This window comes from Aquarana catesbeiana, unplaced genomic scaffold, assembly GCF_042186555.1.
Source record: "Aquarana catesbeiana isolate 2022-GZ unplaced genomic scaffold, ASM4218655v1 unanchor226, whole genome shotgun sequence".
Lineage (NCBI taxonomy): Eukaryota > Metazoa > Chordata > Amphibia > Anura > Ranidae > Aquarana > Aquarana catesbeiana.
The window spans coordinates 900,405-916,147 of NW_027362653.1; the positions used below are offsets into that span (position 1 = coordinate 900,405).

At 45.7% G+C, this 15,743-nt stretch overlaps 1 protein-coding gene across 1 annotated transcript in view; it reads left to right on the forward strand.

Moving 5' to 3' along the window:
* The first annotated feature begins 6,399 nt into the window (after positions 1-6,399).
* LOC141121631 (uncharacterized) overlaps positions 6,400-15,743 on the forward strand; it is a 220,833-nt gene continuing 211,489 nt past the window's right edge. The window contains 5 exon segments of the mRNA XM_073611280.1: positions 6,400-6,475; positions 11,542-11,658; positions 11,786-11,917; positions 12,004-12,127; positions 12,244-12,341. Of these exon segments, the coding sequence (XP_073467381.1) occupies positions 6,461-6,475; positions 11,542-11,658; positions 11,786-11,917; positions 12,004-12,127; positions 12,244-12,341 (486 nt within the window). The 5' untranslated portion in view covers positions 6,400-6,460.

Here is a 15,743-nt window from a genome sequence, read left to right on the forward strand (position 1 = left end):
GATATACAATGTCCCAAAAAGATAACTTTTTCCTGGCACACTTGCAACTTTTTCTTATTAACCTTGCAACCTTTTTCTGCCAAAAATCGCAACAAATTAAGGGTGGTGGCCAAACAAGTTTCCTTGTCAGGGCAGCATAACAATAAATCATCCACATATTGTAACAATACACAGGAATCTGGTGGTACCCATTCTCCCAACACCGTTTGCAATGCTTGCGAATACAAGGTAGGTGAATGCGCCATACCCTGAGGTAGGCGTGTCCAGGTTAGTTGCCGATTTTTGATTGAAAATGCGAACCAAAGTTGGCATTCTTCAGCTAGCGGGACGGAAAAGAAAGCGTTCGCTAAATCTATAACCGTAAAGTACATACTGGTTGATGGTATTTGTGACAGTAATGTATGTGGATTGGGTACTAAAGGTGTCATCGGGGCTAGTATTTTGTTGACCGCTCTAAGGTCTTGGACCATTCTATACTTAACCGGACTACCGGCTACTGATTTCTTTTTAACCGGGTACAAGGGAGTGTTTGCCGGTGATTTTACCTCTTTTAGAACTCCACTTTTTAAGAAGGATTGGACCTGCATTTCTATGAACGCCTCTTGGGGTGCACTGGGTGGATACTGTTTTTGTTGGGGAAGCACTGCTCCTGGAATCAGCTGTAGGGTAACCGGAGGTATGGGCAAAAGTCCAACATCAGCTGGATGTTTCTCCCATAGTTCTCCTGGAAGGGACGACAAAATCTGATCTAAGTCTGAAGGAGGTGGGCCGGACAATTCCGATTCCTCCTCTAGGTATTGTATCAGGTTACACATCTCCATGTGTTCTTGATTATCCCCTATAGCTAAGGTGACAGTGCCATCTGGGTGATAGGTAATGTTAGCTCCTATTTTCTGCAAAATGTCAGCTCCTAACAAATTAGTGGGGGCTCCTCTGGATACCAGAAAGCGTGAAAGGAACATGTGGTTTCCTACTTTAACTTTCAGAGGTTTTGTAAGCGGGGCGTCGGCTAAAATGCCATCATATCCAGTTATTAGTAAAGTGTCAGGTGATTTTTGGCCAGGGAGTAGTTCAGAGTCAGAAAGTAACGAGCGTGAAGCTCCTGTATCGACTAAACAAGAAATTTTCTTATTACCAACCGTTATATTTGTCTTAAGCATTGTTGTTTTGGATTTTTCTAAAACCGGGGCGAGTCATGCTCGTGGACCATCTCCCTGCTGCCTGATATGACTATTTTTGTTGTCCCTGGGCTGGTTCCTTCTCTGATTAACTGGAGAATCAACACCTTCCTCTCCTTCATCCCTTATTCTTTTCCTACAGTTGCGTCTGATGTGACCAATCTTGTTACAGTAGTGACAGGTAAGGGGTTTGCGAAAGGAACCTCTACCTTGCTCTTGGGAACCCCCAAGTGCGTTGATAGCATGAGATTTCCTCCCTTTGGTTTCTGCTAAGTCCGCCTCTATGCCTTGCGCTTTTTGTAACAACGTCCCTCTATCTCTAGTTGCCCTCCACTCTGGTGTGCAGGCTTTCAGTCTCTCACTTATCTGTGGAATTAATCCCTCCATAAATTGTCTATTGAAGGCTCGGATTGTGACTGGCAGGGCCAAGTCCAATCCCTCATCTGCCATCATACTTTCCATAGATAAGTAAAATTCCGATACAGTCTGTCCTGGCATTTGCTTCATGGGTGATATGGACCCCCTCTCCTGTTGTTTTGCTTGACAAAAAGCTTCTAATCTAGCAATAAAAGGGGCCCTTGAGTCTATATGTCTGACATGTCCTGCCTCCAGGTTGCCATCCCCATCAACTTGTCCTGCAGGTCTGTGTGGACCTATTTCTGTCATAAACTGGTTAAACAGGGTCAGAGTCATTTTGTGTCTGCATAGATCCTCCCCATCCTGCCAGGTCGCTTCATGTGTATTCATTAACTGTGTCACAAATCTACAGAAAGCAGCTGGCTTTGCTACCGGGTCTGGGGCGCTCTGTATTAATGCCATAAGGGTGTCTGCCGACCATGGTGCCCAAGTCCTTATTTGCATTCTACGAGTGACAGTAGGCGGGGCATTTGGATGGGCTGCTTGTCCAAATTCTGGATTGTTTACCTGAACAATGCGTGTATCAGTGCGTACGGGAGCTACAGTTTCTGGATGAGGTTTTTGTGCCCCACAATGCACACATTCTACTGCCCATTCTGGGTTTTGTGCTCCACAAACCTGACAAACCCCTCCTCTCCCCTCAAGTACAGGATATATCTTGTGTGGTTTGCGTTCTACGTCAGTGTATGGGGGTGGGATGGCTGAGCTGGGAGCCTCGACATTTTTTGTTCTTCTATCTTTCATATCCCAACCATCACAATCTGGATTATATTTCCACCCCTCTTCTTTCGCTCTATTTGAGACCTTAATTAAGCATTGAACCTGACGCATCCATTGCTTCTCTAACACCTCTCCTTGTCTGTCCCTTTTTATTTCACTCCATACATCCGGGTCTAAGCCCGCTGCTCCTTTCACCTTAAATTTACGAAGGACATCCTTTAAGTCCTGTGCTTCGGTTTTCCCATAAATGTTCTTAATTATCTGTGGCACCGTATAGTGCGCCACAATTCCCTGACGGGGTTTTGTGTTCCTCTGGCCCATTCTAACACTCCTGCCTAGGTAGCGTGTGGGACACTTAGTGTACAATATAAAACACTTAGCTAAGTTACACTAGTTCCTCGTTGCCTTCCGCCTAGGGTGCTAGAATACTAAAAACCTCTCCGGAATGAGATTTCTGAAATCGAATTACTTTATATGCTAGCCCAATAACAAATAATTACTTTATATGCTAGCCCAATAACAAACCAGAATGCGGCTACAACATATACAAAAATGCGGCTACAACATATACAAGCATTCCTTTAAGTGGCCAGGTATCCGACTAGATCTCCGGACTTTATGGGATCCCTCTCATGCACTCTTATCCCTGCTTTATGGAGCAGACAGGGCTTATACTCTCAACCAGTCTATGGTTTATGAACTAAATTGAATATCAAACTTAAGCGTCAGACCCCCCGGAAGGGCGCATTCCGTTGCTCATTGGGATGATATTCTTTCAATTCATACCAACCTTGGCAAGGCTCATTCACTTTCTCAACAAGACAGACAGACAACAAACAAACAAATAATTCCAGCAATATCAACCAAAATATGCAGTAATTCTAGACTCACCACTACAGAGGCAGATGTTTTAAAACCAGGAGAACCGTAACTGACAGAACGGATAGGCACAAATCAGGGGAGCACAGAATATAAGAAAAATAAAGCTTTTTCTTACCTGGCCAGGTTTTTGATCTGTGGTTCCCGGAATGCCTGTCCTTTCGTTCCGTCAGCGTAGCTCAGCCACCTCTTGTAGTATCATCGGTGGGTCCCTGTTCGGGCGCCAAAATGTTAGGGGCAACTCTTAAACAAGTTGCTTTAAGTTTATATTGCTTTGTCAAATTATTGCTTCTATAGGAATTAAGACACAGAGTCAGAAATCCGTGCATCAGTTCTGAGCATAAAGGACTGCTCCCTTTACTTCTTTCAAAGGCCTTTTATAGGCAGCTCTACAAGCAGTAATCTTATTGGCATTACCAAATGAGGTTAAGGTACAAAGAGTTTCTTATCAGCGAACATGTAATGATTATTCAGCAGTTCCAAATTCCATCTAGATACAGATTGATACGTACACAGAAGAGAAAAGCACAAACAATTTAAATAGAACAATTGATACGTACACAGGTAAGAAAAAAGCACAAACAATTTAAATAGAACAATTGATACGTACACAATTTAAGTGGAACTCTAAGTCATTATTTCAACCCTATCAGTATTACTAGCTGAATGAGCTGCAATCAGCTATAGAAAGGTAGGGATGGGGATAGGGGTGTACAGAGCGCAGGGTTCTGGGATGAGCTATGTACAGAGTGCAGGGTTCTGGGATGAGCTATGTACAAAGTGCAGGGTTCTGGGATGAGCTAGGTACAGAGTGCAGGGATCTGGGATGAGCTATATACAGAGTGCAGGGTTCTGGGATGAGCTATGTACATAGTGCAGCATTCTGGGATGAGCTAGGTACAGAGTGCAGGGTTCTGGGATGAGCTATATACAGAGTGCAGGGTTCTGGGATGAGCTATATACAGAGTGCAGGGTGCTGGAATGAGCTACGTACTGAGTGTGCAGTGACAGGGCAGGCTGACACATGGCACTGGCAACCCCCCAGAGGAGTCTGGCAGCCCCGAACCCTCCACTAAAGTCCTCCATGAAGCTGCACATTGCTAATCTGTCAATACATGGAGCTGACAAATGTCTGGCCAGCTTGGATCCAATGTACCCCAGTGCAAAACAGCTCAAGCAGTAATCAGAGCCACCTGGAGAGCCCTGGGATGCCATGTCCAACTCATCCCCTGTCCCCCAGTACAAAGCCAGGCATAAAGCTGTAAGTACAGCTTTGTGTGCACACTCACAAAACCAGGCATAATAGTAGTATAACTGGCTTTGTAAATGCTGCATACTACTAGTACTTACAAAGCCTGCAATAAAGCAGTAGTTACAAAGCTAGTTAAATAAAAAGCCTCAACTTTATTGCATATAATTGTCTCCCCCACAGCCTGAGCCAAGTGCATGGCTGCTGAGGGCAGAAGGACTGAGAGACAGCAAATGTACACAGCACATCAGTGTACAGAAAAGCCTGGCCATAAGGGTGCTTACAATAATTAGCATTACAATGCTAATTACCATTTCAAAGGGAGAGCTGCCTGGGGAATCCAGCTGCTTCTGTGCACATTGAGAAGGGCCGAAAAGATGCTGCAGGAAAAGAAGTGGGCGGGAATAGTGGTGGGCATGAACCAGCCGGCTTTTATGTGTAGCTCTTGTGTGCCATCCAAAGCGCCATTGTGTTCCACCGGGTTGCTGACCCATACAATATAGATACCAGGACAGAGCCTCTCATGGGTCCCCGGGCCCCCCACTGGCCACGGGCCCTCAGGCAGTGCCTGAGTGCCCTAATGGTTAGTCCGCCCCATTCTCAGCAGACAGTCAGCTCCTTGGGTAGCTGGGCTTGAGGCGAGATGCCTTCCAGTCGGTTCCTCTGGCTCTGCCCTGTTCTCCTGCCACGAACCGCTCTGCCTGGCACTCCACAGAGAGACTCCCAGCCCCTCCCTCACACAGAGAGATAATTCCGCAGCAGGAGTCAGGGTGAGTGGGCGGGGCCATGCCCCGGCCGGACCTACCACAGACTCTACGGCCTAGGAGGAGAGACTGAGCAGAGCAGTGCAAGCGGATTCATCAATAGTATAAAAAAAATGTCAGCGGCGGCCGCGGACAATCCAGGCACTGCTCGGACACTTTGCCGATTCCTGTGCGGGACATACTCCACACACAGCGGGATCGCGTGACAAGGGTGGAGATGCGGAGATGTCCCCCCCAATTCGGGACTGTTGGGAGATATGCTTATATCAGTGGTAAGTGTAGTGGCCCCGCACACTGGAGACCAATGGAAGAAAGACCCCCTTATATCAGTGGACAGTGTAGTGGTCCCTTACACTGGTGACCAATGAGAGAAGGACCTCTTATATCAGTGGTCAGTGCAGTGGTCCCTACACTGGAGACTGATGAGAGAAAGACCCCTTGTCAGTGGTCCTTTACATTGGTAACAAATAGGAGAAGGTCCCCCTTATATCACTGGTCGATATAGTTGTCCTTTACATTAGTGACTAATAAGAGAGATGAACCCCTTATGTCAGTGGTCAGGGACATGGTCCCTTACATTGGTGACCAATGGGAGTAGTACCCCCTTATATCAGTGGTCAGTGTAGTGGCCCCGTACACTGGTGACTGATGAGAGAAGGACCCCCTTATATCAGTGGTCAGTGCAGTGGTCCTTTATATTGGTAACCAAGAGGAGGACCCCCTTATATCAGTGGTCAGTGCAGTGGTCCTTTATATTGGTAACCTAGAGGAGGACCCCCTTATATCAGTGATCAGTGTAGTGGTCCCTTACGTTGGTGACCAATGGGAGAAGGTGGGAGAAGAACATTCTTACATCATCATCGGTGAGAAGATTGCTCCCCTTATCATTGATGTCAGTTGTTATTGAGAGACAATAATTGTTCGTTGCTCAAGGAACTCCTAGAAACCTTTGGAGGAACCCTGGCTGAGAAAGGCTGGAATAGGCAGTAATATATTTCTCTCCCCCTTGGTTGGAGTGGAGATGACCCATCTATAAGGATATACAGTACATACACACACAGCACAAGGCCGGTGTTCACACTACGAGATATTTCTCTGAGCTGCAGTTCCTCTGTGCTCCACATGGTGGTGATCTCACTTCTACCCAGACAGGAAATGATGTAACATACAGACAGGAAGTGATGTCAGGGACAGACAGGAAGTTCCAGGTGAGAGGTGAGTCGGGAGGAAGTAGAGAGGAGACATTGTTGGAAATGGCAGCAGAGGAGGTAATAAGATCTTATTTTCTATTTACACCCAGTAACCCCCCGTCATGTCCGTCCTCTTCCTCCATAGTCACTGTGACGTCTTTTATCTCCAGCAGATGATGATACACACATATATAGTGTGGAAATGTAGATTAATGAGGGAATCTATAGTCTGTAGTTATTGATGTCAGTAAATGCTTGTGCTAGACATTGTTTGTGGGGGGAATGAAATGATAATCAAAGGTCGGGATGAGGGAAGATTTATTTAAGATTTTACATGGGAATAATCAGCGCCCCCTCTGGAGACACTATGACAGACCTCACAATAGGAGTCTGAAGGGGACTCGATTTTGGGAGGTTGGGATTGTGAACCCAAAATGGAGAGGGAGCAATTTTATAAAAAAGATGTCCAGATGGGAATCAAAATGGATTTCTGAGCTCAATACAATTGCTCCGGCCGGACTCAATATTGACATTGAGTTGTTTGCTTTTAATTCATCTTTTTTATGCATTTTTATATTGTTTTACCAGTTATTGTTGATTATAAATAACATGATAAACAAATTAGTGTGTTATAATGAAGAAGGTGTTTGTTAAAGAGGTTGTAAACCCTAACAAAAAAAAACTTGTAAGATAAAGGCATAACGAGCTAGTATGCATCGCATACTAGCTCATTATAAAATACTTACCTTAGAACGAAGCCCCCGCAGCGGCGCGCACACACCGCTGAAACGGCTGACATCTTCCCCGGTTATTCTTCCAGTGTTACCAGCTCCAGCGCTGTGATTGGCCGGAGCCGCGATGGTGTCACTCCCGCGCATGCTCGTAAGATCCGCCGGTCACGGCACAGGGCCCTGAAGAAACGGCACAGGCGGCCGTGACATCAGGGGCAGCATATATAGTAAATATCTCCTAAATGGTGCAAGTTTAGGAGATATTTACAGTACCTACGGGTAAGCCTTATTACAGGCTTACCTGTAGGTACAATTAAAAAGGAAGACTTTACTCCCTCTTTAAGTTATTCTGGGCTATAAATGGTTAAGAAATCTGTGCGGGGGGGGGGGGGGTAGGAGCACTTTTTAGGAGCTCCTCACCTGCCAATAGTTCTCCTGGACAAAGATTGTCATTTTCCAATAGAAACACGTTGGATGTCACCAGGTTATCTAAGCGGTATCTGGTATCCACCAGAGTACAGTATCTGTGGCCAGGACTCTGGCGGTGGATTAGCACTTCTGCTCCTTATGCAGTAATTCCCCATTTCCTACTATAGGGGTGTCTATTGCTTCACAGGCACCACAAACTCTGTGGGACTACAGGGCACAGCACACCTAGTAATTTACAGCCCATTTTTATCTGGGTAAGTGCTACCGGTGTGCTGCCGAGAAAGGGCCCCCGTCGGATAGTGTCCGCCCTGTACTGCGCAGGCGCAGCGCTTGCGCAGTACGGAGGACAAAGGAGAAGCTGAAAGTCTCCGAACATGAACAGCTGTTCATGAGCTGTACACGGCGCCTGCGTAATTAACAGTACATTGTGCCACACGCTCCCGATGCTCGTGCAACTCTGCAAGGGGCGGGTGTAGGGGCGGATGCATACAGAAGATGGCCAGAGCTTATATGATGGGAGTGTATTTCTCAAAGGGGCGGATCTTTGTAACCCGCCTATCAACATTGAACTACCCGCCCTTATCAGCTCTGGCCATCATTGTAGAACTACAAAGATGTGTAGTTTACACTCTTCTCAATATTACATCCGCCCCTTTGAGAAATCCACCCCCATCGTATGAGCTCTGGCCATCATGCAGCCTCTTCTCTATGCATCCGCCCCTTGCAGAGTTGCACAAGCATTGGGAGCGTGCGGCAAAATGTAGTCTTAATTGCGCAGGCGCCGTGTACAGCTCATTAACAGCTGTTCGTGTTCGGAGACATTCAGCGTTTCCTTTGTCCTCCGTACTGCGCAAGCGCTGCGCCTGCGCAGTACAGGGTGGACACTATCCGACGGGGGGACCTTTCTCGACAAGACACCGGCTTACCCCAGCTGTTGACTGACACTTTATAAGAAAGTTTCACTGCAACTATCGTGTTAAGGATTCATATATTTTGTCCATAGTTCAAGTGCTGCCCGAACATTTATTATTTGTTTATTAACCCCTTCAGGGTTAGAACATTTCCCCACTAATAGGATCAGAACATTGTCTTCATTTTGGACTTAATGTGATGATAAATACATTTTTTTTTCCTTAATAACAAACATGTTATACTTACCTGCTCTATGTAATGGTTTTGCACAGAGCAGCCACGATCCTCCTCTTCTTGGGTTCCCGGCTGATGCTCCTGGCTCCTTCTCTTCTCCAAATGTCCCCCTAGCAAGCTGATTGCTATGTTACACTTGTCTGCGCTCACTGTCAGGTCCCCCTCTGTGTGTCCCTAAGACACACAGATCGGGGCTCACCCCCACCCCCCCTCCTCCCTGGCTGTGATTGACAGCAGCAGGAGCCAATGGCTCCCGCTGCTGTGTCTCGGCCAATGAGGAGGCAGGGACCTCGTGCACATCACTTGATCGCAATCAAGCTTGGGTAAGTATTGGGGGTGGGGGCAGGGGAGCTGCATACTTAAGGTTTTTTTTTTCATGCATTGAATGCATGAAGGTAAAAAACCTTCAGCCTTTAGAACCACTTTAAATTCTAGTAATATGGTCCTCTCAACAAACAGCGCTGACAATAAATAGACAAGACAATGACCATCCTGACCATACATGGCCTACAAAGGGAAAATGTTACACTACACAGGCAGTAAATTGGCAATCATTACAATATGCAGCCAACACAATGGTGGAGTGCAGGGGTCAGGAGTATGGAGCTCCTTACATTGCTAGTCAGTAGGAAGAAAACATTCCCCAGCCAGCCATGAAGATTATGTTCCATCATTGGTGTCAGAGGGAGGAAAATACTGAGGGTGCTGATGGAAATAGAAGAGCTGAGGGGCCTCTGATGAGGTAGTGGTGTTAAAGGACTCTAGGAGCCTCTGTGGGTTTACGGCGTCTGAAGAATTCTGGGACCCCTGAGGAGATAGTGTAGCTAAAAGACTTTGGGGGACTCTGAGGAAGCAATAGGGCTAAATGACTCTGAGGGGGTAATGGTGCTAAAGGGGTGTGGGGCTTCTGAGGAAGTAGTCAGTCTGAAAGGCTTTGGGCTAAGGAGGACTGTAAGATTTAGGGAAGCTCTTGGTCTCTGATGGTCCTCCCACCTACAATTAATTTTCAATCCTCCTTAACTCCTACCCAGGAAGTGAGAGCATCCTTTACCTTCTTACCATCGCATTGGTCAAGTGATATGTTCCAGTATTCTAAGTGGAATGAAGTTTGTGGAGCATCTCCTAATGGTTGGCCAGTCCAATACTTTCACAGGACACAGGCTCTTGTAGTGCCCAGTGGAGGAATTCTGAGCACCAGGTGCTCACTGCCACTCTGTACAATGTCCTGGATACTACAGTATACTTAAGTATATATAAAGAATGGGGGAATGGCGCTACCCTATTAAGATCTATGGTTAAATACCTAATTCCAATACAAAAATAAATAAACATAAATGTTGCTGATCCCAGAGTGGTTAACACTTATAAATGTGCGTGACGGTAATCATAAACATACACTAATTCCCATACAGTGACATAAGATACAAATATCTGAACTGTGACAGTGTGCCCCTTAGGGCAAGCAGCAGTGATGTGCAATACTAGAGTGTATGTTCGATGTGTACATTCATTCCAGGGGGCTGTGTGTCCTTTAAAACAAGCACCAGCAGTAATGCGTATTCAAAAATACACTCAGTATGTGCATACAGTCCATTAGCTGCTGTTTGTAGTGAAATGATCAAAGTGACATCTACTAAACTAACCGACAACCAAACATATATATATATATATAAAATCAAAAAATGAGAAAAAAATGGGAAATAATATAAATTGAACTATAAATTCATGTGACATATATATATATATATATACCACAATCTGTAGAGGTATATCAGGACCGAGTGTGCATAAAGCTAAAATAGACTCTTGTATAAAGACAAAGTCTCTAGAAAAGCAAAAGTCTCTGTGAAAAACCAAAGTCTCTGTGCAATCCAATAAAAATAAAAAATAAAAATCAGCGGTGACTTCTATGCTCATCAACAATGGTGACTCCAAGTGCTCCCCCAATGTGTCCCCACTCACCAGAAGCAGTCACCCCTGCAGGGGTAATGGGCATAGAGTGGGTATCTTAGAGTAGGTGCTCCCTTGGATATCAAGCTTAACCTCCGATCCTCCGTGGATGTGCCCCGGCAATCTGGTTCCCAGCTGGCGTTTCAGAGATGGACTCTTCCGTGCCTCATCACCATCAATATATGTTTACCTCCATTGAAAAGAAACAGGGGACTTCCGTAGTGAAGTAAGTTTAGGTTTATTCAAAAAGTATACATAGAACCATAAGCAGCTGACCCAGTACAGCCCGGCTATACAAAGAACGAGACCAGGAAGCCAGGGGCGGCGTGGGTCCCAGCTTGCGTTCCAACCAGAGCTTCCGGGTGTGACGTGTGAGCGTGACTCCGACTTACGCGTTTCGTCAGAGGACATTATCAAAGACTGACTACAGTAACTACAGTATACTTGACAACCAAGAAAACTCCCCCACAGCTTTCTACTCCACCAGCAGCATCCTCCTGCTATCCAATCCTATCCAATCCCTTCTCTTACTGCAGGGAGTGACAGTGACATCACTCCTGTCAGTCAGCAGGCTGCCGGAGTTCTGGCATTTATCCAGATTAGCTAGCAAACCCAAGCAAAAGTCAGGAAGTTCCCCTTCCTGGACATCATGATGACCCAACATTGACTTCACAGCACTGCCTCAGAGCAAACAAGTCAAAGGAAGGATCATATTTATCATTCCTTGTCTGAAGATCTAAAAATTGTCAAAACCAGTTAAGAAACCAAACAACCCAACAGAGAAAAGGGGATTTTTAATTGAGCAGGTCAGGAGGGTTCTGGGACCTTGAAAAGGTAACAAACACTAAACAGTCCAGGTTAAATAATTCTTACTTTCATTTACCAAAGTTATCCATCTACAAGGAGACCTGTATAGATCAAATGAGGATGGAGGAGGACCGCAGTCACATGACTGAGAAGATACTAAACCTCACCCTGGAGATCATCTACCTGCTGACCGGAGAGGTGAGGAGGATTCTGGGAGGTCACATGACATCACTCTTATCTCTATTAATAAAACACAGACCTGACTGGAGAGGTGAGGAGGATTTTGGGAGTCTAACATAATATTCCTATTGGTTTTCCAATGCAGAGATGTCCTCTTCTGTCAGGTGATCATATGACCATCACAGTGCTTCCAGGTGACTTCCTAAAACCTAAGAGACACAACATGCAGAAGATTCTAGAAGTCACCAAGAAGATGATGGAGCTGCTGACAGGAGAGGTGAGCGGTGCTGGGAATTCTGGGACATTATCCAGTAACAGACAAGGGATGTGTCTGGATGGTGACTGTATCATTGTGTGTGTCAGGTTCCTATAAGGTGTCAGGATGTCACTGTCTATTTCTCCATGGAGGAGTGGGAGTATTTAGAAGGACACAAGGATCTCTACAAGGACCTCTTGATGGAGGATCAGCCACCCCTCACATCACCGGGTAAGAGGAGGCTTTATTGTAAAGGAGAGAGCAGTACGGAGGGTCCACCTAGATCCCCCATCATCTGATAAACACATAGAAACAATGTATTCAGTCAGTGTGTGTGTTTCCTACAGATGGATCCAGTAATGGGAACCCACCAGAGAGATGTCCCCGTCCTCTGTATTCCCGGGATTCCACACAGGAAGATCACACCATCCCTCACCATCATCAGGTAGATGAGGAACAATCACTGATAGTATCATTACGATCTGTACATTATCTCTATTGTTACAATTGATGTCATTTTTATTTTATATTCAGAGTGGAAACCTGAGAGAGTCTAAAGTTGAGGTTAAAGAAGAAATAAAAGAGGAGAATAATGAGGATGGACTGATGGGGGAATCTGTAATTCTAAAAAGACACAAAGATCTGTCCCAGGACAACACGGTGGAGTCCTCCAGCTACAGAAACCCACCAGAGAGATGTCCCCGTCCTCTGTATTCCCGGGATCATCACCAATACAAGGTTGTTGGAAGGGAACATCTGGAATATTAACTAAATATTAAATCTTATATATACAGTATATGACAATATTAAAGCGTGTAATTTACAGATTATATTTTCTTGGTTTAGGGTGAAGATATGATCGATATAAAAGTTGAGGTTAAAGCAGAAGAAGAAGAGAGGTATGTGAGTGATGATCAGCAGTCTATAGAGGAGGATGGAATAACGGGGACATTTATAGAGGAGGACACTCCTACAGAGATCAGCACAGGTGGGTCATCAACACTAAATACATTCCTCCACCCATACTGCTCACTGATTGGTCCTGAGTAGGGCAAGGGAGGGGTGATATCAGCCTGTAATCCCCTGGTCACTTTCCTGAGCTGTGTTCCCCATCCTGTATTCCTGTATTTCTTGTTGATAATCTTCCTTCTCTGTGCTGCAGACACAATTTATATATCTAGACTGGATTTATGGAGATTCTGGGGTTCAGCTGGCAGCACAATCTCAATTTTCATCATTGTCATTGCTCAACCTAGGCTCCTGGTGCATGTGCCTGAGTCTAGCAAGACCTCTGACAGAACAATTCCCCCTGGGGTTACTTGCTCTTGTTTGCTGGCTGTGCCGGGTGGAGGGATATGTCTGTATAGTCTCAGACCCAAGTCACTGAGTGCAGTCTCAGGAGATGGGAGGCAGCGGGGTGGGACCATTGCAACTTGTCTCATGTAAACATTTAAGCTTCCACTGATTACTGAATACCAATATTATGAGTCCTGACTCTTACTCTGTATAATTTATATTGCTTATTACTTAGTCCTGACCCCTGCACTATATACTATTTGTTGTATATTGCATACTCCTAACCTTGCTCTATACACATTATCATATGTGTTACATAGTCCTGATACTATTTAGTCATAATTATTGTATCGTATACAATTAGTGATACATTGCATAGTCCTGACTTCTGCTCTCTCCCCTCTACCCACTGCTATATATACACATAATATGTATTCTCTTTTGTTACACCCGTTTTCTACCAGCTGGACATTTTATATCTGATGATTTGATTGGAGCACAGACTATTACATGTTGATAATAATGTAATAGCATCCTCAGACTTTGGAACCTTAAACAGAAAGTGATAATGAGGGAGGAGTTAATAGCCCAATGATGGTGGTCTTCAGGATCAGTCCAGTCTTCATCTTGGTTGTCGTCCCCCCCCCCCCCCCCATTCCTCACTAAATCGATCTCAGCAGTACCTCTAATAATTATGACAGGGAATGCCTGAACGAATAATTTAGCCAGCTAAATTGATCAAATCACAGTGCCTCCAATACAAAAATAATTTATAAAAATAATTTACCTTAATTTTTTTTAGCTATTTTGCCAAGCAGAATTAAAAAAAAGAAAACTTTAAGATTGGTGTAAGTATAGACAGACTATCAAAAATAAATTAATATTTATTTACAATAAGTCACTTACAATTACCACTAACCATTTGATTAATGGGTGGACACAGACATTATATCTTGCAATGAGGTTTGGAAATGATTTGTTACTGTAAAATTGTATGACAGGGCTCAAAATTTCAAGTCCTGAGCTACTAGCCAGGCCACCAGTTGCCCCACCCAACCCCTACCCTACCCTGCCCCGCCCCTAAACTCGCCCTTAATGACACTTAAATGTTTTATGCAGAATTAACTTTATTAACTTTATCCGTGCTCGTCAATGCAGCCTGACCCATATCCTTCAATGCAGCCTCACCGATATCCATCAATGCAGCCTCACCCGTGTCCACCAATGCAGCCTCACCCGTGTCCACCAACGCAGCCTCACCCGTGTCCACCAATGCAGCCTCACCCATGTTCACCAATGCAGCCTCACCCGTGTCCACCAATGCAGCCTCACCCGTGTCCACCAATGCAGCCTCACCCGTGTCCACCAATGCAGCCTCACCCATGTTCACCAATGCAGCCTGCCCGTGCCCACTAATGCAGCCTCACCTGTGTCCACCAATGCAGCCCGCCTGTGTCCACCAATGCAGCCTGCCCATGTCCACCAATGCAGCCTCACCCATGTTCACCAATGCAGCCTGCCTGTGCCCACCGATGCAGCCTGCCCGTGTCCACCAATGCAGCCTGCCCATGTCCACCAATGCAGCCTGCCCATGTCCACCAATACAGCCTACCTGTGTCCATCATGCAGGGGAGCAGAGGAGAGGAAGAGCATTGCTGGGCGAATGATAAGAGCGCCAAGGGACATCACTGGAACAGCTTTGATTTCAATTGCAGTGTTCCCGCTGCTCGGCATCCTGTACAGCCTTGCCCCCTGGCCGGGGAACTTTGATACACGGCACTCTTCCCGGGATTGGACGGGTGATCTGTCTATCAAATTCCCCGGAACCAGGGGGCGGGGCTGTGTGTGACAGCGAGTGCGTGGAACACTCGGCTATTGAAATGAAAGCCGCTAGTGATGTCCCTCGCGCTCTGAATCATCCAGCCAGCTCTCTCCTCTCTCTTCCCCTCCGCAAGCGCTAGGAGAAGGACTCCCATACAACCCGCCCCCCTCGCTCCCAGACAGCCCACGCTCACCAGCCCCCAAAATCCACTCGAAAAATACGAGCAGGCGAGTGGAATTTTTGAGGGCTGCCTATGAGATTGAATACAATAATTATGTTCCCCTTCTGTAGACATCATAACCAATTGGATAAAATTTGGCAGATAATAATCTGTGTTTGATTAACCTGACACGTGAACCTGCTGCAGTCGGATTACTGGGTGAAGTTCGTCTGAAGTTATGCCAGTTAAAGCGAATTAAAATGAACAAATGTTGGTGTTAAGAGCTCTAATTGGGTAGAAATTCAACTAGCATAAAATACATGCAGAAAAATCAATACTAAATGTGCAAAATATAGTCTGGTGATGTGTGATGAGGACAGTGGCGGCCAATGCATTGTGGGCGCAAGGGTGCCGCCCCCCCTAACACCGATGCCGCCCTCCCTATCCATGTGCATGAAATCCTATGGGGGGGTGTTTTTTTTTTTTTTGAAGCACCTGATTAGAGCCAGAGGCTTTAATAGACTTCAAAATAGGGTGAGTGGGTAAGTATTGCGTCCGGAGCCCACCCA